The sequence below is a fragment of the Trichoderma asperellum genome, chromosome 6, assembly GCF_020647865.1.
Source record: "Trichoderma asperellum chromosome 6, complete sequence".
NCBI classification, from domain to species: domain Eukaryota; kingdom Fungi; phylum Ascomycota; class Sordariomycetes; order Hypocreales; family Hypocreaceae; genus Trichoderma; species Trichoderma asperellum.
In genome coordinates, this window is record NC_089420.1 from 2,556,030 (window position 1) to 2,579,970 (window position 23,941).

The 23,941-nt window shown below is 49.5% G+C and overlaps 7 protein-coding genes across 7 annotated transcripts; 5 read left to right on the forward strand and 2 right to left on the reverse strand.

Annotated features, from left to right (window-relative positions):
* Positions 1-14: 14 nt before the first annotated feature.
* On the forward strand, positions 15-2,416 carry TrAFT101_010269 (uncharacterized protein; the record flags this gene model as incomplete). Its single annotated transcript, XM_024907045.2, has 3 exons — positions 15-116; positions 807-1,638; positions 1,695-2,416. 3 exons carry the CDS (start codon positions 15-17, stop codon positions 2,414-2,416), a joined length of 1,656 nt encoding a protein of 551 aa, XP_024756061.2.
* A 987-nt stretch (positions 2,417-3,403) lies between these two features.
* Positions 3,404-6,041, forward strand: TrAFT101_010270 (uncharacterized protein; the record flags this gene model as incomplete). Its single annotated transcript, XM_066128904.1, has 2 exons — positions 3,404-3,429; positions 3,479-6,041. 2 exons carry the CDS (start codon positions 3,404-3,406, stop codon positions 6,039-6,041), a joined length of 2,589 nt encoding a protein of 862 aa, XP_065985030.1.
* A 233-nt stretch (positions 6,042-6,274) lies between these two features.
* On the reverse strand, positions 6,275-7,340 carry TrAFT101_010271 (uncharacterized protein). The gene is made up of 3 exons (XM_024901238.2): positions 7,164-7,340; positions 6,753-6,859; positions 6,275-6,625 (listed from the first exon to the last, which is right to left on the reverse strand). The coding sequence occupies exons 1-3, from the start codon at positions 7,247-7,249 to the stop codon at positions 6,537-6,539; spliced, it is 282 nt and encodes a 93-aa protein (XP_024756062.1). The 5' UTR covers positions 7,250-7,340; the 3' UTR covers positions 6,275-6,536.
* Positions 7,341-7,575: 235 nt separating this feature from the next.
* On the forward strand, positions 7,576-9,023 carry TrAFT101_010272 (uncharacterized protein). The gene is made up of 4 exons (XM_024898717.2): positions 7,576-7,646; positions 7,830-8,072; positions 8,184-8,320; positions 8,414-9,023. Exons 2-4 carry the CDS (start codon positions 7,833-7,835, stop codon positions 8,535-8,537), a joined length of 501 nt encoding a protein of 166 aa, XP_024756063.2. The 5' UTR covers positions 7,576-7,646; positions 7,830-7,832; the 3' UTR covers positions 8,538-9,023.
* Positions 9,024-9,331: 308 nt separating this feature from the next.
* TrAFT101_010273 (uncharacterized protein) lies at positions 9,332-15,353 on the reverse strand. The gene is made up of 3 exons (XM_024901236.2): positions 11,248-15,353; positions 10,520-11,191; positions 9,332-10,454 (listed from the first exon to the last, which is right to left on the reverse strand). The coding sequence occupies exons 1-3, from the start codon at positions 14,743-14,745 to the stop codon at positions 9,477-9,479; spliced, it is 5,148 nt and encodes a 1,715-aa protein (XP_024756064.2). The 5' UTR covers positions 14,746-15,353; the 3' UTR covers positions 9,332-9,476.
* Positions 15,354-18,336: 2,983 nt separating this feature from the next.
* SOD1 (Superoxide dismutase [Cu-Zn]) lies at positions 18,337-19,953 on the forward strand. The gene is made up of 5 exons (XM_024910256.2): positions 18,337-18,812; positions 19,147-19,326; positions 19,393-19,544; positions 19,609-19,705; positions 19,784-19,953. Exons 1-5 carry the CDS (start codon positions 18,800-18,802, stop codon positions 19,804-19,806), a joined length of 465 nt encoding a protein of 154 aa, XP_024756067.1. The 5' UTR covers positions 18,337-18,799; the 3' UTR covers positions 19,807-19,953.
* Positions 19,954-20,097: 144 nt separating this feature from the next.
* Positions 20,098-23,802, forward strand: TrAFT101_010275 (uncharacterized protein). The gene is made up of 3 exons (XM_024901190.2): positions 20,098-20,401; positions 20,470-20,670; positions 20,977-23,802. The coding sequence occupies exon 3, from the start codon at positions 21,010-21,012 to the stop codon at positions 23,668-23,670; it is 2,661 nt and encodes an 886-aa protein (XP_024756068.1). The 5' UTR covers positions 20,098-20,401; positions 20,470-20,670; positions 20,977-21,009; the 3' UTR covers positions 23,671-23,802.
* The last annotated feature ends 139 nt before the right edge of the window (positions 23,803-23,941 follow it).

The following is a 23,941-nucleotide window of genomic DNA, read 5'->3' on the forward strand; positions in this document are numbered from 1 at the left end:
GTGGTGCTATAACCATGCTCTGCAGCGACAAACAACCTCGTTACAAACAGCCTCTTGAGGGTGTTTATCTCATGGAGCTCCGCCGCTGCCAGCTGCCATCCAGTTGTCAGACCCACGTTACGGGTCTGTCACTGTTGATTCACTTTATCATCTCTCTTTTTCTATTGCTCTCCCACATCGGATGAAAATTTAGTTCATTTCACCCAATTTATTCACTCAATTTACTGAGCCCGCCCTCTTCTTCTATCTCTTCTACTCTCTTCTCTTCCCTTCCCTGCTCTCACCGGCAACGCACAGTAACTGCAAAGCATTTCATTGCACAACAGCAAAGTCGTTGGATACGCACACAAGATCCTTCCTGTTCTATATTCTATTTAAGACTTGCATCAAGCCTCTTTATAGGTAGCTTGTGAACAGTTTCTCATCGATCTCTTGTGCGCTCCAGAAGCTCGCCTCTATCTCACACTAAGCGAATCTGCAGCTATCTAAGCTCGCCGCACCTTCCTCATTAGAAAGAAGAGCTCGCAAAAAGGTACGTCCATTCATCATCATTCTCCTCGTCTTTTATTTTCTTTTTCTCCCCTACGAAACGTCACGGCCTTTCTGTTTCTCAATCTGCATCTCTCGCAACTTTTTGGATTTCGTTTTTGGAGCTTTGTCAAGCGCCGTCTTTCCCTGCCAGCAATATTTGATGCTCGCGTCCTCTCGTTTCAACGATTCACTTCGCCTTCTATCCCTTTACGCTCGCTTCTCTCTAGCTTCCCTTGGAATATATTGCAATATCACTCTTACTGACAATGGCCAAGAACTCCATCATGGCTGAGGCTATTCGTATGAACCCACTGCCAGCGCCGCATCCGGTTCTCCCTGCGGCTGCCTTCCCTCGTGTTCACGCCGAAAACTTTCCCCATGGAGACCGAGAAGCATATGCTAAATACTATCCATATGGAATTCCCGTCACCTACAAAATGATGTATGGCGTATACTCGCAAGGAGTGGCCCAGACATATCTGGAGGACAATCTTCCTATCGGGTTCTACACCAATATACCTCCAAAGGCGACAGCTATCATCTCAACTTCGAACGGAAGTCGACCTTTCCGAAAGTTGGATCACATTCTACCCCAACGTCGAATCCACCTGTGGTCTAAAGACGAAATCCAAGCGATTTGCAACTCACTTCGCAAGCTCCATTGGGATGGGCTGAAGAATATGCAGCAGCCTTACTGCTGGGATGATTTATGGACATACTTCGACGCCTATGACCTCTATCATAACGGCTGCCTAAACCTCTGGAATGTCATCAACACCATTTGGGATGAAAATAAGCTCATTTCGATCGATGTGAGGCGTGAAATAGCCGCTCATATTGGCCATTGGGCGGACGAATGGTTGAAGCTAGAGAAAAACCAAGACAAGTTGATGCAGTGGAAAGAGTCTCAAGGCTCTATCTATCGTATTCTCGATGATGAAGACCATGAATCGCTGGGCTCGCTGCAAGATGACGTTGTGCCACTTATTGCGAGCGCATTGAAGGGCCGCCGTGCCTATCTTCTTTCTAACGTGGAAGCAGAGAAAGCTGAAGAGCCTGCTGATCTGATAACGGCATTCCGTACAAATGGTGTTGAGAACTGGCTTAGTAAGTTTCCTAACCATCTATATCTCGTGAGACTCTGGGAGCTAATTTATATCTAGCCGGACAGCCTATTTTTGACTGTAATGGATTGCCACCGCCTCCAGTATCCGAATCTCACCGGCTGTCAAACGATCCAGCTCCCTGCTTTGAACAAGATGGCAAACACTACTTTCTTCCGTCAAATTTTTTCCCGCCTCCAGAGTCTTTTCAAAACTCTGTCAAAGATTTTCAAGCTTTGAATAACTCCCCCGAACCTGTTTCGTCTCCAGCAGAATTCCCCAAATCTGGCGTAGTAATCGTCAACGGTAGCAATGTACCAAAACTGTCGCAAGAGCCAATCAACAGGGCCTACCAGCAGACAATCGACGAAGTGCAAAGCAAAAATGGTACTCGGAGAACCTCATCGATGCCTGAGACGTCATCTCCTACGATCTCTGGCGGCAGCCAGGAGCTTGAGCGTGGATGGTCCCCGCTAGCGGTGGATAATGAAACTACTGCCAACGCTGATGTTAGACGAAGCTCTGAGCCGGCAGCTTTATCAATCACTGGGCAAAATCTATCTGATAATCCATCATGTTTCAAGAAAGAGGGATCAGAGGCTATGATGGACAATTCCATAAAGGAGATTACGGGAAAAAGGCAAAGAGAGCAAGATGCTACTCATTTTAGACAATCAAACGATGTGCGAGCAAGTTTGGCATCGGTGAAACCCCACCACCACCACCACCATCATCATCATCATCATCAGCAGCAATCTCAGGCTATTGAGCGATCTGATTAGTACTCAGGAATGGCTCAAAGACGTGGAGGCAGATTTCAGCCAGAAGTTGAAAGTCCTTTCCCAATGCACGATACCGCGCGATTCGATCAACGCCAAGCTCCGAGTGCGGTTACAAATCTGGTTGGTTCTACGGTCCCGAAACAACTACCGCCTACTCAAAGAGCTCGTAGGCTATCTCAAGAACAAAGAAAGCCTACTGATTTCTTACCCGGCGACTCTTTCAAACAGAGCTTCAATCCATCCACTCTGCCATCAGCAGAGACTGCAGCTTTCTATATGCAACCCGAGAAAGGAGGCATGCAACACCATGTAGGGCCCCATGGGTTCCCGTATCAAAATCAACAATTCAATTCTGCACCAAATAAACCAATTCCTCACAATATGACATACAGAGAGTTTTCTGGAGCTCAGCAAGGCATGTCATCTCATCAGTTTCCTATGGGAACACACTCGCACGCAATGCCATCTACTGTACCATACAACACTCCCGCCAATGGCTCTAATGATAGTATCCACCTAGCTCAGCAACCGAGACAGGAATATTTATATGCCTCCTCAATGCCGTCAGCGCACAATGGATACCAAAATAGTGACCGTCCGTACTACAATAACAACAACAATAATAATAACAACCGGGTAGGACACCGTCGAGGATCTCAAAGCCAAAAGCCTCATGGATATGTTCCTGGCCAGCAGCCTCAAACTGAGCACAATGCTGCATTCCAAGAAAGCCATTTAAATAAATCTTGGAGGCGAGGACCTCCACATGACAGGGCCCGGCAGAGCTCTTGGTGTCGCAACACGGCCGGCTCAAACATAGAGTATTGCCATTGCACCTGTGACCAGTGTAACGAACGCAACAGAAGTGTTTGGGTGAGAGTGATTAGCCCTGAATCTTTTGTGTCGATAATGGAAATACTATCATTCCTTAAATTTGGATTAAGCACTAGGTTTGGCAGGGTGGAAGAGGCTTATCCAGCACCATCAATGAGGAGGGATGCGTTTATCGTGAGGTAAGATTTATTATTCAACGACGGGTTTGTTCACACTAACGCCTGATAGATTCGAGAGCGAATCCTCGGTTTCACAAGCTCTTGCTTTTGGTGGAGGCATGGTTCCAGAAAAAGACGTCAGAATAACCATTCAACCGGTCCATCGATCAAAGTGGATGAAGCGCCACCCGCAACACCAACCAAGAAAGCTTCTGCCTCTGCCAATCACGCACCAACAGACATCGCAAGGCGAATCTCTCTCGCCAAGTAAAAGTCTTGTTCATATTCAGGCGCCTCCTAGTTGTTCGCTGGGATCAAGCCATACGTCCACACCAGAACCAGATCAGCACGAGATTCCTTCCCGCCCTCTGAGTGTCTCAACTTTACCCCAAGCGGATTTATCGAGTCAGAGCATGGAACAGCAAATAATCTCGCCAACTGCTGAGTTTAATTGGGATGCAAAGTCTGACAAAGTGCCAACTCCTTCTGAAGTGCCTGTGGCCAATTGCAAACACTTCGCTTCTGAAGAATTGAGGGAATATGCTGCCGATCCAGCTTCTCTCTCTCTTCAAGCTATGAACTATCCAAAGGCGGAGAAATTTGAGAAAGAAGGTTTTCTATATTTAGAGTCACTTTCTGAGGAAGCCGTTATTGAGAAGGGCATCAGATGCGACATTACAACTGCACATTGTGACAGCAGCAAATGTTTGTCGCCAGAGAAAGTCGACAGTACGCTACCAAGTACGCCTATCAACTCGGTCTGTTCTTCAAGTGATACACCTAAAGCAAAATTTTCCAACAAAATTTGTCCAACTACAGGGACGAATACTCCGATGTCGAAGAGTAACAATAGAAAAGCCAAACAATCCTCTTCAGTTGTAATGGAGGACCGTCAGTGCCAAAGTTCTGGAGTAATTGGAAAAGTTGAGAATGCAGTAGGGGTAAAAGAAAACAGTGATAATGAGGCTATAAGAGCACCAAGTGACCTGAGGAAGGCGCAAAATCCCACCAAAGATATTGAGAGACCACTGCTGACCGCAGCATCATCTGAGAAGCACATTGAGTCTAGTATAAACAGCCATGCGCAAGCTTCTAGCTATACTGAGAAGGAGATAAAAGAGCGAAAACAGGCCTGGAATAGGATTCCTATGCCATTGGATCCACGAAAGTCCAAAAAATTAGGAATAATAATTACGTCTAGCCAGCACTCTAGTCTACCAAGCCGAGATGCGTCATCGAACAATACAACAGAGAAGGCGGGTATTGCTAAACCATATATCGGGAAGTGGGATCAACTTGAGTCGATTCATACGCCACGGTTGGACAAGGTAAAACCAGAGCAATTAACAAAAGCTGCTGAAGTATCAATCAAAGATAAAACTCATAATCTTACGGAAGAGAAACCGCTGGACTATGAACTAAGATCAGGCACATTAGCTCAGCTACCTATGGTGCCCCTAGCAAACGAAGTTTCCACCAATATGACGACCACGGGAGAGCCTCAAGCCTCAAGAATGAAGACATCTAGCTCATATCAGACTGCATCAGAGCATACCAGTGCTACTGCTTCGCATTTGCAGCTACCCACTGGTGAAAACAAAACGAACAATACGGAAAATAGCCAAACCAAGCCAAGACCCAAGTGGAACAAACCCAAGAAAAGCAAGAAACGTCTAGCTTTGGCATCGCAGATTGTGCTGCAGAATGAAGGTAGTAGCCAAGAGATATCGCCATCTGTCTCGGAGACGCCCTCTATGGTAAAGGAAGAGCCGCGAGCAGATTACCATATGTTTACGTCGGCTCCTGCAATATCCGAATATCACTCCCATCCTGTTCATTTTACGGGAAAGCCTGACGAGACAGAGCTTTTCAAGGGTTCTATAGAACAGGCTATGACAAATAATAGAAGCCAGTATTCATACGATACTCTACCTCGGAGTCGGCACGATTTCAGAAATAACGCAGGCGGCTCATTAAGGGTTCCCAAAAAGCGGAAGAACAAATATCCTGCAATCACTTCGAAGACATTCGAAGTTTCTCCAACCAGTAGATTCGAACCATCACAACTTGAGTATTCTGAAAGTGGCCAGATGCCCATGAGGAACACCGATAATACAAATATACCGGACCCAGCAACACATATAACGGAACCAGACTCTTCCAAGAGAAGTCGACTTAACCCGCTTGCAACGGCTTTTGAATCTCCCCAAAAGACCACTATTGCAGCAGTGGATATCGGCATAACACCAAATCTTTGCAAAGCAGGCTCACCCCGAATCGGGGAAGGAGAAGATTTGCTCAGAGAGAACCGATCACCTTCAAAGTTTAAGATTATTCAAAGGTCAACGACTACGCATGAATCGCCTACCAAATCGCAGCATCTGAAAGAGAAGCTTGTTCGACGCATTGATAGCTCAAAAGTGAGCGGTAGCCTTGAGATTTCGACAAGGCAGCGGGAGAATAACCCTTCCGAGATCCAGCGCAGCTGGTCCAAAGACAAACATGGAAATGACAGCGAAATCAGGGAGCCAATCAATTCAAAAGCTACATCACCTGGAAGAAAAGCTGCCCTTGATAAAGAGGACTGGCCTTCGTTGCCTGCATCGCGTATAAGATCTGCTACTCTCCAGTAACGGTCTTTCTTTTAGGGGAAGAGCATGCATGCTAGACACATATGATCAGCTGTTACCGCATTGTTATTTTCGTTCTACATTACGATATATCATAGTAATTAAAATATTGTTAGATGAGACGGCTTCTGTCAGGATATTGAGTCATGGGTATATAATCGAGCATTTAGCTATGTAAAAAATCAGACCATTTAGCATTGTTTATGACCATATTGAATTATTTTTGTGATTAGGTCGCTCAAGCCTTTCGTATTATCATCAATAGTTTGCCTGGCTGCTGGCACAAAATTGTATTGTAGATAGGCACAAGTTTGGCATCAAAGTAGTAGTTTAGTGTTGTATCTAATGCGGCTGAACTTGTACACTATAGCGTCTATGTCATTACGCCATATTGAGATCTTGTCCTCATCTTTACTGGGATGCAAGCCAGGAGCTTTGCTCCGACACAATCTCCGCTTTTATTATTCCATTTTAATATATACAATTTTTCTTTCCCATTTATGCCTTGCTGACCAGCCCTGAGACGGTATCCTCGATTTGCTTGTCTGTCAGGCCCTCAAGAGACTGTGACTTTTCATTGCCAAACTCTAGAAACGCATGTGTCCGTTAGCACATGATCAAAACATCTTCTTCCTCTTTTTCATTCTTCCTCCCTCCTAAATTCTTCTCCCACTCTTTAAAACTTTGAGTTGAAGATGGCATTGGGAAACGTACCGAATCTGGCGTAGACTTTGGGAAGAGTGCCGGCGGCTTCGCGGAGGAGGATCGGGGTGTTGGGGTTGGCCTTCTTGATGGCTGGGTACTGGGTTGTGAGGAACGATCTAGACGGAAGCCTCCCAGTTAGTTCTATTTTTGCCTGGATGGTATGTGTATGCATGTGCATGTGCATCTGCCAATTCCTCCCCGCTGCGGGAAAGATTGGAAATGCGCTCTTGGGTTCTGGAGCTCGACATGGGCGATTGGCCAACGGTAGCTGCCTTGGCAACCTAGCAAGGTGGATAAAACAGCTATAGCACTATGCGCAGAGTGCATATCGCGAACCTTTGCTGCTGACTCCATCGATTGACAAGGGAAAGGAGAGAGGTGGTGGGCTGGAAGCGGGCGATATCAAAGGCTTCGACGTACCGAACAGCGGCGCTCTTCTCGGAGGTCTGGCAGAAGAGGAAGCGAACCTCCTTGAGGGACTTGGCGAAGGCGAATTTGGCGGACATTTCGAGGGTTTTGGGTGGGGGGAGAGAAGAAGAGGAGGAGGAGGGACAATTGGGAGTGCTTGGATGGAGGGTCTGGAAACTTGCGCCTTTCGCTGCTGAGTGCACGGTATCGAGATAAGTCGTTTGTCGTTGTTTTGGGGTGGAGCTTGGGATGGTTGTGCACGTGCATAAATTGCTAGCTTAATGCAGCACAGGTATAAGCAGCTTTGCATAACTCCCACTGCGGACTCGACGACTCGGGTGCATAAAGTAAAGTCCGGTGTCGGCTGAATCCCGGTGCTAAAGGAAACGTCCGCCCGCGCATTATTCGGAAGCTCATCTCCAACCACGCTTCCCTTTCTGTCTAGGCATTTACAGTAAACAAGTAACGACTGTTTCCATTGTCCAGACATTTGCAGTGAGTCCGCGCGCTTGCACTCCCACGGAGCACAAACTTTGTCTTTTTCGCTCACCCCTGTCGATTTCGAATTGTGCGAAAACAGGACAAGGGCAGCTTAGAAAACCACCGTCGCGATATATATATATATATATATATATAGAGAAGAGCTTCAGCAATACTAATTCACGGATGTTTTCGCAGGCCATGGCCCCTACGAGCAACATTCTGCGCGCCGCCCGGCCCATCCTTCGCCAGCGCGCTGCCGGCTCCTCCCCCTTCTTCACCAGCCAGAACCAGCAGTTCTTCCGCCAGCAGTTCCGCCAGCAGGGCAAGCGATGGCAGAGCACGGCCTCCGGTGAGCAGGAGTCTGCCAGCTGGTTCAAGAAGGCGTGGGAGAGCGAGGTTGGCATCAAGACGGTGCACTTCTGGGCTCCCGTCATGAAGGTGAGCTTTCCCGACCCTTCCCTGATCCCTTATAGCTAGCTATATATAGTTACTATGGATGGGTATTATACCTGTGGGTGAATAACTGGCTGACTCCTGGTGCTTCAACAGTGGGCTCTCGTCCTGGCAGGTGTTTCCGACTTCGCCCGGCCCGCTGACAAGCTGTCCTTTGCCCAAAACTTCTCTCTGATGTGCACTGGTTTGATCTGGACGCGTTGGTGCTTCGTCATCACCCCCAAGAATATGCTGTGAGTAAAGAAACTTATTTAAAAGAAAAAAAAAACCCCAGTCGCCGTAAAAAAGAATATACAAAACTGACATGGAACTCATCGCATCCAAAGGCTCGCCGCTGTCAACTTCTTCCTCGCCCTCGTCGGAATCACCCAAATCACCCGTATCACCCTGCACGAGATGAACAAGAAGGACACCGTCAAGGACGTCGTTGAAGCCAATGCCAAGGCTTAAAAAGTTGAAGTGCTTCTTAAAAGGAAAACTTTATACAAACCGTTATAAACAAGGCCTGATATATCATCATATCCGTCATATCATGGAAAATCTCTCCGTCTTGATAGACGCGACCATGCCGAGACTAAACAAAAGACTTTGTTAAGAATCATCAAAGGGGGGCAGATGCACAGATGCGAGGGGATTCACTTAATTGCGCAATTGCTATGGGCTTGGGTTTGTTTGTACACACTACTTGCTCGCCTCTAAGAGGGGTTTCAATTTTCAATTTTTTTCTTATTGTGTCAACCCCGATGGCCGACATCGGTATCGAGTAAGGGATTATGAATTCCGCAAGGAAACAAGGGAGAAGGAAGTTGGATTGCTTACGTAGGGCACTATAAGCAATGTTATGTTTTTCTATCCAACAAGAACCTGTCTATTTACCGGAATGACTGTGTAAGACCAAGCGACACCCATGCAAGAAGCACTGAATTTATCTTCTCCAAAAAAAAAAAAAAAAAAAAAAAAACATTGATATTCCAAAAAGACATCAAAAAGTGATATAAAGCACGTTCATCTAGTAGACATGAACTACCTAGACAGATCTCTTATTAAAGTCATCAAGAGAAAAGTGATAAAATAATGAAATTCATTCAGAGGCTTTTTGCATTATTCCCTCATGAGCTTTCTTCTTCCACTGTTGCACCCATCTTCTCCCAAGCGCCGTGCCAGAAAAAAAAAGGAGAAACAAAAGGAGGGGATATATAAGAAGTAAGGAGTAGGAGTTGTCAAAGTCCACTGCTCCGAGATACAATAGAAATAATAGAAATAATAGAAAGATGAAACAGAAGAAAAGAAGAGAATCCAAGCCCTATCTGAACAGGATAATTAAAATAGAGCTCCCAAAGCTCGGCACTCATCGTCAAAAAGCTGCCTCCTTGTGCGTCTAGGTTTTAGTTACTCAGCATGGCCGTCGTTAAGAAGCATCTCCAGAATAATCTGCCTGCCCGACAGCTCTGGGTGAGACATGGCAATCTTGACAGTTCCCTTGGAAACGTCGCCCGCCGTTGACAGGCCACCATTTTGGTTATACACTTGCGAGGCCTGAGCCGCGTTGTCTCCCGTCGGACCTCTCACGCCAAAGTCAATCAACCGCACATCTCTTCCAGCAATGATTTGTCGTAGCCGTCCGTTGTCAGCGTTACGGACCTCGACGTAGTCCTCATTGTACAAGATGAGATACTGTCCGTACATGGTCGCACCCTTGGCCTTCTTCTGCTTGCCCGTATACTCCATGATGAGGGTTCTGCTCACTTCGCCATGTTTGTCGACGTATACGGCACAGTCTTCATATGTGAGGATGAATTCGTTTTCGTTAAGTCGGAACATGCCCAGAGGATGCTGCTCTCGGATACGGTTGGCAATATTGGCAATTGCTGGGGCCTTGAGATCAGGAATGGAGATTGGCTGCTTCTTGTCAAGCGTCAACATCTCAATACCTTTTGATGTAGACACGGCGATATAAGTCTGGAAAAGGCTTAGAGAGAAACATTCTGTCGGGAAAAAGAATTCGTCAAAGTCACGGAAGGATTCAGTGCTTCCTGAGGTACCCTTGCCCCTTCCAAACAATCGCGACTTCTTTTCCGACGATTTCTGCAAAATGGGCTCAAGCACCTTGAACATGGTGTGCAAACCTTCCTTTCGTTTGTGGAATAGCAGGGTTCGATCCTTCATCCTTGCCGTCGCAAAGTAGGTCACGTCCTTGGCCAGCCTCTGAGGAGCTTTTCTGGGATTATCATTGACAGGCGCGGCGTATTCTGAGACTGGGGCCACCACATCCAAAGGATAAGATATCAACGACTTGTCTGCAATTACAACACACACGTTGAACTCCTCCAGAACGGCGATTTGCGTAACTCTAGCGATTTGGACAGTCTAAATTTATATTTCGGTTAGTCACATGAAACTCTCATAAATTTGCAGTAAGTCGATTTACTTACCCGGGTCCATCCTCGGGGATTTGAAGGGTCAGCAATATAAATGCCATAGTCTGTTCCAATGGCAATTACGGCCTTGCCGAACGCTGAGAAAGCTGTGGCGCAATTCACCTGGGCACGACAGACGGGAGCCACGCCTTGCCCAGAGCCAAGGACGCCTTCTAATTCCTGAATTGCTCTGTCGAGCGGCGTACCCTTGACAGGAACACCAGCAGACCTTGCGTGAGGAGAGGCGATGTCATAGTTAAAAGAAGCATCGGCAAGTACACGAAGCCTGAATGGTTCTGCGTTCTGAGAGAACAACGCCTTCGCATGCTTTGTCTTCGCCTCAACAATCTTCGTACACCAGTCTGCTCGATCTCGAGCAGTTGATGCATAGAGTGTGTACACTTCATGGCCTAAATGCTTAATCTTGAAGGGATAGAGGATGTTGGCTTCGCCATCGTTGGAACCCGCTGGCGTGAGCGTCGTTGACGAGCCAGTGGTCGAGCCGGTCGCAGTATGCTCAAGGCCTGGTCGGATAGCATTATTTGTTGGAACTTTGTTGAGCTGGTTTATGGGTCCGGCGGCAGGCACAACGGCTGCTGTTCTGGCCAGAGGAGCTGTAATACCCTTTTGTTTGATAACGGGCTCGTCATTGTTACTTTCCAGGAACAAAAGAGGCATCGGAATTGGCTGTCAAGGTTAGCGCTCGTTTCTCGGAAACTGAAGGACAAGATATAGAAGCTTACCTCTCTGGATACATCATATTTCTTCTCTCCTCTACCATCTCTAGAGATGACCACCTTTGCCAAAATCAAATAGTGGTCAAATAGCAGGGCATGTGTATCCACCCATTTTATACCGCTCGAACTCAATCTTTGCAAATCACCCTGTATTTCAAGAGTTCTACCGAGGTGGTCAAGGTTAAGCACAGACTGGAAGCCTGGTCGCAAAATGAGCATTCTGTCGAGCTCCATCATTTCCACTCTCTTGTTGGTCTCCGCAACCTTGGCATCACATTCCAAAGTGACCACACGAATCTCCTCAATGGCTCGCTTGAGGTTGGTCAGCTCTTCGCTATCCCCTACCATCTTTCGCTCTACCGTTTCAAGAAGGAGGATATATCGCTGGAGACGCTGCAGCGGAGTGATAAGGAAATGAGTCCAATCTTGTTTCAGGGAGGCTTTGTCTTTCTGTTTGTCTTCCAAAAATTTCTTGAATAAGAGGTTTCTGCTGGCCTCCTTGCGTATCATATACGCGGCGCGAGGATATCCAGTAGCATACTCAATGTAGTCATTTTTAGCTTTACGAATCCACTCTCGGAAGAGATCGCTAAAGCCGACAATCCACGGCCCTTGCTCCTGTTGGCGATACTTGAGCTGCGCCAAGAGATTGTCCTTGTTGATGTGGACAACTGTGTCGAGCTTTCCAAAAACTGCGGTCAAGAACTTATCGCGCTTGTCGGGATGGATAATGGGCGGCTGCCTGGTTCGCAAATCGTCTCGGTAGAGTGTGCGGAAGATATCTAGCTGTCTAATGTAAAGCTCTTCACCGGTGACGATTTCGTGTAAAATGTTTTGGCGTTCCACCTCCTTCTTTGGGCGGGATTCGATGTCTTCTTTTGTAAGCTTATAGAAAACGTGCCAGTCATCAGCGGCCTTTTCGTTCAAGCCCTCAAGATCCACCTTTTTGAGTGTACGCATACAGTGGGTTGAATAGCAACGGCCACTGATCTCCACATCGTGAAGCTTGGGAGCGTAACATCCAGACCCGGTCAACTGCCATAAGACTCCCGAGATGTGGCCGCTTCCAAGTTTCACCCATTCCTCATCAGGTAGAAGGACGCCGTATTTGAGCATGTGAGACAGCACAGTGGTACTCAGAGCCTCGGCATCGGCAACATTCATAGTTGGCACTTTGAAAGTAAACATGATGGTTAACGCCTCCTCGATAATCTTCTCTCTCAGGTCAAGCTCTCCCTCGGCCATCTCACGGATCCAAGCTTCAATGCCGCTGAGTGCCCACGGCTCTGGACATCGCCTAAAGTCGGCAGGCGTAAGCTTTGACGGAATAAACTTCTTCTTTCTGCCTCCAGTGGGCAGGGTGATGCTGTCGAAACCTCCTACTGGAGCATTCATTCCGCCATCATATTCAGTAATTGGCAGGGACGGCTGATGCGGCACCCCCTGTTGCTTGGCCAATTTCCTGCGCTCTTCCGCCGCATCTGTCCTTGATCTTGCCGGTGTCTGCACCTGCGGCGTATGGCTATAGCCCGCCAGTGAAACCGATCTTTCAGGCTGATGCGAGGAGGAAGAATTACCAGTATAAAAGTTCTCTGGGTTCTCATACTGCTGGCTTCTTGAATCGCTACTTCGAGAATATGAATGGTACCCGGTAAGACTGGTGAGTTGCCCAGAAGTCATGGAGCTAGTGTCTGAGCCCGGGGCCGGGGGCAGGGCTGGTAGAGGTCGGTTCGAAAGACCTGGGTGATAAAAGAGGTCTTCATAATCATCTTTACTCGGGGATTCAGCTGTTGAACTAAGGCGAGAATGAAGGGAGACTCTCTCATCGCCCTCGTCGAAGCTGAGTCTCTTGGCACGGGGCGCCTGTAAGCCGCCTGTATCACCGTAGTCTACTTGAGCAGGTCGGCTTTGGCCAGGTGTTGGCAAAGGCCGAGGAGATCCTTGAGACAAAGAAGAGCCCGTGTAGTTTCCGATGCCATCTCCATAGGTGAGTGTCCCTGCATAGCCACCGCTGAGGCCTCCCAGGTCCATGAATCCTCCAAAGTCACTATCACTGCTATGATCTTGCTCTTCAGGCGGTGGGGGGAGCGGATTGGACTGAGGTGGGTGCGCAATAGTCGGTCCCTCGTTGTATATGAAGCTGCTTCCGCTGAATCGCCTCTCCTCCAGTTCAGCTTGCTGCATTGCCAGTACGCCGGCAGCTCCCTCCAAGTCATCGGAGTCATCCCCGTCGTCGTAGACGGCTTGCGCCGCAGTACTGCTCGATGGTCGGTGAGGAAGCGTCATCTGGCCGTTAGCCGGGAGCGGCGAGGGCAGTGGCCGGGGATCCGTCCTTCCTAGTTCAGCCTCGATTTCTTGCATGATGCTTTCTTGGTCGTAGGGTTCATCCTCATGGTACGGATGGGGCTGAGGAAGTGGGCGACCGTTCGCATCCCAGGGGGTAGCCTCCTCGGGCAGGTCAGCCATTGGTCGGCTGGGCAGAGGAGCATTGGTTGGGTGCCTAACTACCCCGGGAGATCCAAGTGGCTGCATATATGGTGATGCCAGTGAAGATGAGCCCTGTGAGTCTGACCGCCCAGGTCGAGTAAAATAGGCGGCGTCATTACTTGTAGGATATGCCGGCATCTGAGAGGTGGTTGGGTATGGCGCCTGAGAGTTGGAAGAATAAGCAGCAGGGCTTGGACTGCCGCCGTTAGAGCCATATGCCTGATACTGCCCTGTGCTGTAGGTTGGAGAGGCATAAGCCGAAGACTGAGTTTGAGAGCCAGTGACGGCGAACGACGACGGACTGGTGGGCATGGTCTGCTGATACGAGGCGTTTCTTGTTGGAGACTGCGTCGGATATGGCACGCCTGGGGACTGAGGCGGGAAGGACGGCGATGTCTGCCCAGCGCCAGCACCATAGGATTGGTCATGGCTGCTGTTATGCCCGTGATACGTAGGATATCGCTGCGGCGCCGCAGAAGCATAGGCCGCGGGGTTGTATGTCTGAGGGGCGCCGTAGTTGTTCGGCGAGGGGCTGCTATAAGCGCTGCCTGAGCTGATCGGAGTCGCATTGTATCGTGTCGACATGGTCTGCTGATGGACATAGGGCACGTTGGTAGACTGCGACCGATGGAAGTTGGAAGGCTGCGCAAACGACTGGGGGTTGTACGCAGCGTGCGAGGGCGTAGGCGGCGGCTGCTCTTGTTGGTACTGGTGGGCGTAGCCAGACATTGCGGTGTTGCCGGCAGAGTTGGACGCTGGCCGGCCGGCCGGGTAGTTTGTCTGGCTTGATATGAAGAGTTCGTCGTCGCCAACACTGGCCGACGGCCGATGCGCATGTGTCAAGGCGCCGCTGTATTGGTCCTGGGGATGGCCCTCGTAGTAAGTGCCATCGTCGCCATGGTTGAAGCTCGCCTGGCGGGCCATGTTGGAGTGCTCCGCGGGCTGCTGGCCAGCGACTGGATACTGGACGGGCGGGACGTGTCCGTACCGGCGTCCTTCGTTGTTTCGAAAGGACATGCTTGGGGGTGAGGTGGCCGCCGAAAAGTGTCAGGCGAAGTAGGCTGCTAGCGACGAATCGAGAGACTGGTATGTAGCAGCTGACGCCTTTTTCTGGCGGGTGGGCTGTCTGAGACGAAGCCTCACGGGTCAACTTTATCGCGATAACACTGCAAAGCGAGCGAAGGAGGCCAGAGTCGCATTGGGCGGCATCAAAGGAGACAATGGGCTCATCAACCGCTAGGCTGCTTGCAGTCGAAGGCTTAGCTCCTGTGTTTGCTTGGCCGACGAAAATCCCCTCCGTTGTGCCCGAGAGGCTGACAGGACAGCTTCACGGTGGAGTTTGCCTGGAAGCCAAGACGAGCGCTGGGCGGGTGGGTTCCTGTCGCTGTACGAAGCCTCGCGCAGTAAACGCTCAAGCACGGCGTCGACGAGGTCTCGGAATCAGAACCACGGCGCACGTCAGAAAAGAGGAAGAATTAAAAATAGGTTTAAGACAGACGCAGCACAAACGAGGAACCCGTTCGACGCCAGTCAGCCGTTGTGCGGGAGACGGAGCTTCGATCAAGCCTCAAAAAAGAGGAGGCTTACGCCCATGCGTACGCTGAGGTCACTTCACTTTGGCTGTAGGTGCGTGCGTGTGCTGGAAATTAGGTGCTAATAAGCCCAAAGAGGCGCTGGCGGGGCTACGGACCCAGGGCCTGAAACCCAGTGGCAGTGAGAAGCCGCTGCTGTCTTGCTGCTCTCAGAAAGCGCCGCGGCTTCTGCCACAGCGTGCATGATGGGCAGTAACATTAGAAGGCCTAGCACCTGTGCAAAGTATCATTGTGCCTTATTTAGAAGGGGCGCTAAGAGGTTGAGGGGACCACTAGACCGTATAGTAGTGGTAATGATTGGATAGTATAAACTACGAGAGGTCCCTGAAAAAAAGATCAATTTGATCCCATGCACCAAGGATATGTATAAAATTGAACCTAGAGAAAAAACAAATGCGCTAGCTTCCAGCTGCCATCATTGCCGGCAATGTCATACCTGCAGATCTACTGGAATTAGGCATCGCTTATTTCCTTGAACGCATATCAGGAGTGAATCGAGGAATAGGTTGAAAAGCCTCGCCGTCGCTGAATATCACCAAATAAGGATGTCATTGGTCAGTGGCGCGTGGAGAGCGCACAAGTAAAATACGAAGACTCGCCGGCCCTAGCCTCGGTCGCCGTCCTTGGCCGTCTCAGTAACATTGGATGTTTCTGGTGTTCCTGTAGCGTTCGCAGGGAGTAGTTGGTACTGTGCTTCGTACTCTCAACTCGTATATACGAGGGGCTTGATGAGGATCAGCGCGGCTCTTGTCTGCATACGCGGAAGTACGCCGTATGGAACAGGGCAGTGCACGGTATAGTTCACTCAAATGCCAGATTGCCAACTCCAGGTTGGCAGAAATGGTTCTGTGGGTGTGCCGGTTTGAGCACCAAACAGAGAAAGGCCTCGCTCCCTCTTTAATCAATTAGCATGGCGTCGAAACTTGGTTGAAACCACAAAACACGCCATTGCAGGGGCCATGAGCTCTTAGGAGGGTGCACAGGCAATACGAGGATGCTACCTGGAGCCGAAAATGGAAACTATCCACGACACCAAGAGGGAGCTAGCGGTTAATCTGCAAATGATGAATAGTGGTATTCTTCTGCTTCTAAACCAGAGCTGTCGAACTTATAATCCACGACCGACGGGTTTTATTTTCTCCCCTTTCTTCCTTAGTAGATAGCAGGTAGCTGCCCCCCTGCAAATCAGTGAGTGTGAAGCGGATAGAAACATACCTACCTAACGCTTCAAGACTGCTCCGTACGGTGCATATTGTAACACTATTGTGCAACCACCACTGCCACTTTCGCGACCGGCGCCTCATATTAGAATGAACGATATTTAGGCAGCATAATTAACTCTTTCGAGTCAAAAGCATCGTTCGTGCACACAACCTGCTTGATATCATACACCGTCGTCGGCCTCATCCTTATGCCTTAAGGGCTTGTAAGACAGTAGATCGGTGGGCTTTGTGTTAATCGGGCTGCTATAAGCGTGCAACTTAGACAATGCCTCTGAAAGTCAAGATGATTCTCATCTGAATAATCCACTTTTTCGTAATATCAACCTTGGGAGCCTTTTTGCCCGAGTTCCTGGTCAGAAAACCGTCACTGAGTGCGGTGGTCCCTGGCCCCACCTGGTCGGCTCCGTGCCGAAATTCGCTACCGGCCCTACTAATGTTGAGCCGTCGACGGAGAAGGATATTTCATGGATAAAGAGATGCAAATGAGGTTACTGATGAATGCACTGAGGTAGGTATATTTAGATTTTGTATCAATCCGCCATGAGGTGTTCCGACCGAGGCAGAGCAAGCTGATATCAGCTTACCAGCTTGAAAAATCGACGCGGTTCCAGATGCCGATTCCCCCTCTTTTCTAATATTAGACTAGAATCGATTTACTGAACAGTTGTCGACCCATCTTGGATCGGCAGGCCTATAATTGTTTCCCATACGGTAGATGCTAAATTTAACAGGTTCGCTGACAAGAGACTATAACTCTAAACGGGGACGGAATTATAGTCGGCACTAGACTCGCACCATCAGGAGGCCCGCAAACCGATGCATTATGTTTTCATAATCGCACCACCACATCGTAGCAAACGATAGCAATACATAATTTGTTGTTTTATGTGAGATTCCTAGTTGAAATATAGTCAAATTTTACTAAATAGCATCGCCTTTTGCCGAATTCTACGTTGGTGAACGCCACGATTCGCGCAGATTTCAGCTGTATCCTATAACACCAATTTATATAAGCTAATGTGTCTGTGGAGGAAGTCCAACAGCTGGGCGGCCAATTTTTTTTTTTTAATCCGACTCTGGTTGTAAGTTTGCCATGGTCTTTGATTTTTCTGTTCCCAAAAAGTTTAGGGAGAATTATTCATTACCAGGGCTATTGCAGTTATATAGTACCCGTTATTCAGCTACCCACTCAATATTGATCTCGATTGTTATTATTAAGGTCATGTATCGGTATACGATGCTACCACTTTCCTTGAGATTCTACAATCAACGGTCTTAGACTATACGGATCATGATTGCGGCCATGCTTAATGCTATGAGAATTGAGAGGAAGGAAATGCAAGCGGTATCAAAACCACTCCGGTAGTTGAGCTAACGAATGGACTAGTCCGTCGCCTCAAGACCTTTCCTTGTTGGTCAGTGTCATTTAGGATCCACAGGTGGAAAGGTGAGCGTAAACAGGTAATTATACATAAGATGAGCTGCTGACCTCAATAGCGTCTCACAGAGTGTTCCAGCGTGATATAACAGCCGTGATGCGTAACACTAGCTGTTGTTACCCAAAGGTTAAGGAGAATCATTTTTACATCAGCATGGACGATATTCACCTCTTACAACAAGGGCAGCCTTAGTCATGCATCTTCGCTCCCGCCAATCACAGCGATAGAAGCTTCCGGAGGGGCTGCCAAGCCGAATCTACTCCATACAGGCAACACAGCCTTGCTGCTGATTCGCAGCTCTGCAATCCCGTTCTTGTCAACGTATGAACGCTCCTTTATCGGCACCCAGCCGCGGCTTATATGCACATAGGACCGCCATAGCGATGCGGAATTGCTCGCTTTGTCGTCATTTGTCAGCCATCAATGCCTAGCGTTGCGGGCTTGGAGTGACATTAGAGGTCGCCTTTCGGCAAGTCAGAATGACGACAATGACGCTGCGGGGCAAAATGGAGCTGCACTGAGCTCCCACGAAGACCTCCCCCTCCCCAAGCTCAATCGTGGCTAGTAGTACCACCTGGGTGCAGAATTTCCATGCCCGAAGCTTGCTGGAGAGTTATTGGTAGGCCGCTGGGCAGAGCGCATCGATAGCAATCCCCACCCTTGAAACGAGCTGCGTTCGTAACTCCGGAGCAGCGAAAGGCTCCCTTCTCTTTTAGCTGGCCCGAGCCTCTCCAAACTCTGTCCTCTCCACCTCTTCATCATCGCCATCTCGCCGTCTTTTTCGTGCAAAAAACAATCGTAAAACCCAACCGCCAAAATGGTCAAGGCTGGTAAGACACCTCCCGGCCCCCATTGTGCCAGGCAGTAGCTCCTAGCAGCGCCATGCTCGGCTTTATATAGTCGTCGCTGGTCTAGCGGAGGGGCGCGGCCATGCTGTGCTCATCCCCGAGCTGGTTTGAGGGGGTTTTTGCTCTTTATCTGCTCAAACGGCTTCGTTAGACAGCGGGCCGCGCCGCAACCTTGATAGACATCTGGCCCTGCTTCTTCTTCCCATTGGAAGATGTTGCTGGCGCAAGCGTGTCCCTTGATGGCCGCGGCGCGATCGCATCGCAGCCTGATGTCCTTTTGAATCGTCTGGGAACGTCCGCTAACGACGAGCTGTAGTTACTATCCTCCGAGGAGACGCCAAGGTCTCCGGCACCGTCATCTTCGAGCAGGCCTCGGAGGGTGCCCCTACCACCATCACCTACAACATCACCGGCAATGACCCCAACGCCAAGCGTGGCTTCCACATCCACACCTTTGGCGACAACACCAACGGCTGCACCTCTGCCGGCCCTCACTGTGAGTTGATCCGATAGTATCGGACGAAAGAAGAGGGCTCCCTTTGCTTACCAAGTTCTTCGGCAGTCAACCCCTTCAACAAGAACCACGGCGCTCCCTCTGATGAGGTCCGTCACGTTGGTGACCTCGGCAACATCGAGACTGATGCTCAGGGCAACGCCAAGGGCACCATCACCGACAACCTTGTCCAGCTGATTGGCCCCAACAGCGTCATTGGCGTAAGAAACTTCCATTTTTGTAATATTTCTAGAACTGCAAAGCGTGCTGACAATTCATATTTAGCGCACCGTCGTTGTCCACGCCGGCACTGATGACCTCGGCAAGGGTGACAACGAGGAGTCCCTCAAGACTGGTAACGCTGGTCCTCGTCCTGCTTGCGGTATGTGCCTTCTTTTTTTTTTCCTGATCCATCAGATTGCTTTCAATGTCCAATTGCTAACGCGGGGCGGTCATAAAGGTGTCATTGGTATCTCTGCCTAAGCTCGTCAACGCACTATAGCTATGCTTCACCTAAGCTTCTAGAATATGGAAACAAAAATCTTTTAGGCAACTAGAATGGGCTTGCCTCGGCTAGGTAAAATATAGTAAACAAGCAAACAAACAAATAAAACAAGTTAAAGGCTTCGCATTACTATGCCATGTACATCTCACACGAGAATTATATCACCCGAATACCCAACGTGCCTACCTACATGTAGTATTGATAGCTGGCCATGGAGGGGTAAAGACGCATCATCGGTGCAATTACATCACATATTGCCTCGTGCTGCTGCTCCCTTCCATCTACTTGTGCCCTCTCTGTCCATCTTAGGCGCGGTCCGTTGCAGTGGTTCGTACTTGAAAACCACATGGCTCATGTACCTACAAATGATCCCCAACAGCGCCTTGTCATGTTGTGTAACACAATCCGGCTGCCGATTAGTTGATCTCACATCGCCCATAGCTCGGCACAGGCAATTTCATTGTGCCCCTCCTTCCAAACACCCCTTTGCCGCCACCTTTTGCCCCGCGCCTCCATTTTCGCTTAGTTGCCTATTTCGGGGCCCGGCCAGCAGCACTCAATAGCACGCCAAAGGTCCCTGGAGGTCCCCACAGTAGAGCCACCTGTAGTGTTGAAAGCCGCGTGCTAACAAGCTCTACCAGACCATTAGCTGGCTTCTCGACACTAGGAGAGGTACTCGGCACTAAGAGACTTGACACCTTGCCCAAAGACACACGACAAAGCTGCTTCCTCCATCAGCTTTGCAATCTGCTCTTTTATTACTCAATTCATCTTTCCAAGCTCAGACTCTGCTTGGTAGACCCTCAAAGACCGTCTTATTTCTTCCTTGGTCCTCCGCTCAGGTATGTCTAGAACCCCGAGCCATGCCCAAAGTCATGCCATTGCCACTCCCAACTGTTGTCCCTCTTTCTCCGCCTGGTGGTGACATAAGTTCTCTTCTGCTCGAGTCCAGTCCCTTGAAACGACTCAATTGCAGTTTACGTGCAGCTTTACTTCAGTTACTCCAAGATCCTTTCCTGTTCTCAGCAATTACGGCTGCATTTCCCCATGTCTACTTGAGACATCTACTCCATACCAAAACCACACGGCCAGGCCAGCTCTCTTCGAAGCAGGCAAGCATAGCTAACCAAGTGCCCTATTCCAATTAGGCTTCCCCTTGTTTTCCACCTTACTGGCCCATCATGTCGAAGACCTTTATCGGCAATGTCAAGAGTGTCTTGAGCGGCGACACCTTGATCCTGACCAGCCCCAACAACCCCACGGCCGAACGCACGTTCTCTCTGGCATATGTTTCGGCCCCTCACCTGAAGCGAGAAGGAGATGAGCCTTTTGCATTCCAATCCCGTGAATATCTTCGAAACCTCGTTGTTGGCAAGCCTGTCCAATGCACAGTCCTCTATACCATTCCCACGACCGGCCGAGAGTTTGGTACCGCCCAGCTCAAAGATGGAACTCTCCTTCCCGATGAGCTTATCAAGGCTGGTTGGCTGAAAGTCCGTGAGGATGCTGGCCGCAAGGAAGAATCCGAAGAGCTTCTCGATAGACTCGAGACGCTTCGTTCCCTCGAATCCGAGGCCAAGTCTAGCTCCAAGGGTCTATGGTCAGGCGTCAACGGCACCATCGAAGTTCAGAACGACCTGGGAGGCCCTGAATTCCTGACACAGTGGAAAGGCAAGACCGTAGACGGTGTTGTCGAGAGAGTGCTAAGCGGTGACCGTTTGTTGGTTCGCTTGTTGCTTTCTGATAAGAAGCACGTGCAGCCCCTGACTCTCCTTGCCGGCGTTCGAACTCCATCCACCGAGCGTACGCTTCCTTCTACCGGTGCCACACAGCCTGCCGAGGAGTATGGAAATGAGGCCAAAGCATTTGTCGAGGCGAGGTTGCTCCAGCGCCAGGTCAAGGTTGAGATCGTTGGTGCTAGCGCTCAGGGACAACTTATCGCCAATGTCATCCACCCCCGAGGCAACATTGCCGAATTCCTGCTCCAGGAGGGATTGGCTAGGTGCAATGACTTCCATTCTACCATGCTGGGAGAGAAGATGGCTCCTCTGAGAGCTGCCGAGAAGAAGGCTCAGTCTCAGAAGATTCGCCTGCACAAACATCATGTTGTCAAGGCAGAGACCGGAGACAAAGAGATGACCGTCACTAAGATCATTGGCGCCGATACCATTCTGGTTAAGGCCAAGGGCGATAGTGCAGAGAAGAGAATCAGCTTCAGCAGTATCCGTGGGCCTCGAACCAACGAGCCCTCCGAGAGCCCCTTCAGAGACGAGGCAAAGGAATTCCTGAGATCAAAGTTGATCGGAAAGCACGTTAAAGTTAGCGTTGATGGAACCAAGCCTCCTTCTGAAGGCTTTGAAGCCAGAGACGTGGCCACTGTTACCGAAAAGGGCAAGAACATTGGTCTTGCGCTGGTAGAAGCCGGTTGGGCTTCTGTCATCAGACACAGGAAAGATGATACCGACAGGGCTCCCAACTATGACGAGCTTCTTGCAGCTCAAGAGAAGGCCAAGGAGGAGAAGAAAGGCATGTGGTCTGGAAAGCCTCAAAAGGCTAAGCAGTACCTGGATCTCTCAGATAACATTCAGAAAGCCAAGATTATGCTCGCTACACTACAGCGTCAGAAGAGGGTGCCTGCTATTGTTGACTTCTGCAAGGCCGGTTCTCGATTTACCATTCTTATTCCCCGTGAGAACGTCAAGCTGACGTTGGTTCTGGGTGGTATCCGCGCCCCAAGGGCCCCTCGTGCTGATGGACAAGGTGGCGAGCCTTTCGGCAAGGAGGCTCTCGACCTAGCCAACCGACGATGCAACCAGAGGGACTGCGAGGTAAATATTCACGATATGGACAAGGTCGGTGGATTCATCGGTGAATTGTACATTGGCCGTGAAAACTTTGCCAAGGTTCTTATCGAAGAGGGCTTAGCTTCGGTACACGCCTACTCTGCCGAGAAGTCAGGAAACTCTGTCGAGCTGTTCGCGGCCGAGAAGAAGGCAAAGGAAGCCAGAAATGGTTTGTGGCATGACTATGACCCTTCACAAGACGAGGAGAATGCCGATGAGGGTGCTGAGGAGAACGGCACTCCCGAGGCGGAAGTCACATTGGACAAGAAGCCGGCCGATTACCGAGATGTTATCATTACCAACATTGATGGAAACGGAAGGCTCAAGATTCAAGAGATTGGAAAGGGCACAGCGGCTTTGGAATCTTTGATGAGCGAGTTCCGAAAGTTCCACATCGATTCCAAGAACAACAAGCCCCTTGCAGATGCTCCCAAGACCGGAGAATTCGTGTCTGCCAAGTTCTCAGCCGACGGCCAGTGGTACCGTGCCCGAGTCCGGGCCAATGACCGCACCGCGAAGCAGGCAGAGGTTGTATATGTAGACTACGGCAACAGCGAGAAGATTGCTTGGTCTGATCTGCGGTCCCTGGATCAAACCAAGTTTGGCGTCCAGAAGCTCAAGGCCCAGGCCATTGATGCATCGCTGTCATTTGTCCAGCTGCCCACCGCCGCGCACTACTTTGAGGATGCTATCGGCTTAATCTATGAGCTGACGGAGGGTAAGCGCCTCGTCGGCAACTTTGATCTTGTTGACAGCAAGGAGAACATCAGCTACATCACCCTATATGACACCAAGGGAGATGGCTCTCTGCCCGGACCCAATGATTCCATCAATAAGGAGATTGTAGCCAGCGGATACGGCATGGTGCCCAAGAAGCTCAAGGCGTGGGAGCGCAGCAAGGCCTTTGAATCATATCTAAAGCATCTGCGGGAAGTCGAGAGCCAGGCGAAGCAGGATAGGCAGGGTATGTGGGAGTATGGTGATATCACCGAGGATTAAATGGAAGTCAAAATTTGGGGATAAGGGGGGTTGTTTCAAGGAGAGATTTTCTTCTTCTTCATAGTTTACGTAGCATAAAGCGAGAAACTGCATTCCCGACGATACGTCACAAAGATGGTTTTTGAAAAGGTCCTTTTTTTATGATAATCCAGTACGAGTCTTGGAGGTTTCTTAGGTTCACGAGAATGTGAGTGGAAAACAATTTTGAAGTTAGGTGGCAACATGTGGTCGAGACATCTATCGGAAAGAGCCGAGATAGGCGCACATGATT

Coding starts and splice junctions, on each gene's coding strand:
- TrAFT101_010273 (XM_024901236.2), bottom strand. CDS start 14,745: ATGTCCTTTCGAAACAACGAAGGACGCCGGTACGGACACGTCCCGCCC. Junction 11,192..11,247: donor AATATGATGTATCCAGAGAG/GTAAGCTTCTAT, acceptor TAACCTTGACAG/CCAATTCCGATGCCTCTTTT. Junction 10,455..10,519: donor ATCCCCGAGGATGGACCCGG/GTAAGTAAATCG, acceptor ATATAAATTTAG/ACTGTCCAAATCGCTAGAGT.
- TrAFT101_010275 (XM_024901190.2), top strand. CDS start 21,010: ATGTCGAAGACCTTTATCGGCAATGTCAAGAGTGTCTTGAGCGGCGAC.
- TrAFT101_010271 (XM_024901238.2), bottom strand. CDS start 7,249: ATGTCCGCCAAATTCGCCTTCGCCAAGTCCCTCAAGGAGGTTCGCTTC. Junction 6,860..7,163: donor GAGAAGAGCGCCGCTGTTCG/GTACGTCGAAGC, acceptor GCTTCCGTCTAG/ATCGTTCCTCACAACCCAGT. Junction 6,626..6,752: donor CAAAGTCTACGCCAGATTCG/GTACGTTTCCCA, acceptor ATGCGTTTCTAG/AGTTTGGCAATGAAAAGTCA.
- TrAFT101_010272 (XM_024898717.2), top strand. CDS start 7,833: ATGGCCCCTACGAGCAACATTCTGCGCGCCGCCCGGCCCATCCTTCGC. Junction 8,073..8,183: donor TCTGGGCTCCCGTCATGAAG/GTGAGCTTTCCC, acceptor GTGCTTCAACAG/TGGGCTCTCGTCCTGGCAGG. Junction 8,321..8,413: donor ATCACCCCCAAGAATATGCT/GTGAGTAAAGAA, acceptor TCGCATCCAAAG/GCTCGCCGCTGTCAACTTCT.
- SOD1 (XM_024910256.2), top strand. Junction 19,545..19,608: donor GCCCCAACAGCGTCATTGGC/GTAAGAAACTTC, acceptor ATTCATATTTAG/CGCACCGTCGTTGTCCACGC. Junction 19,706..19,783: donor TGGTCCTCGTCCTGCTTGCG/GTATGTGCCTTC, acceptor GCGGTCATAAAG/GTGTCATTGGTATCTCTGCC.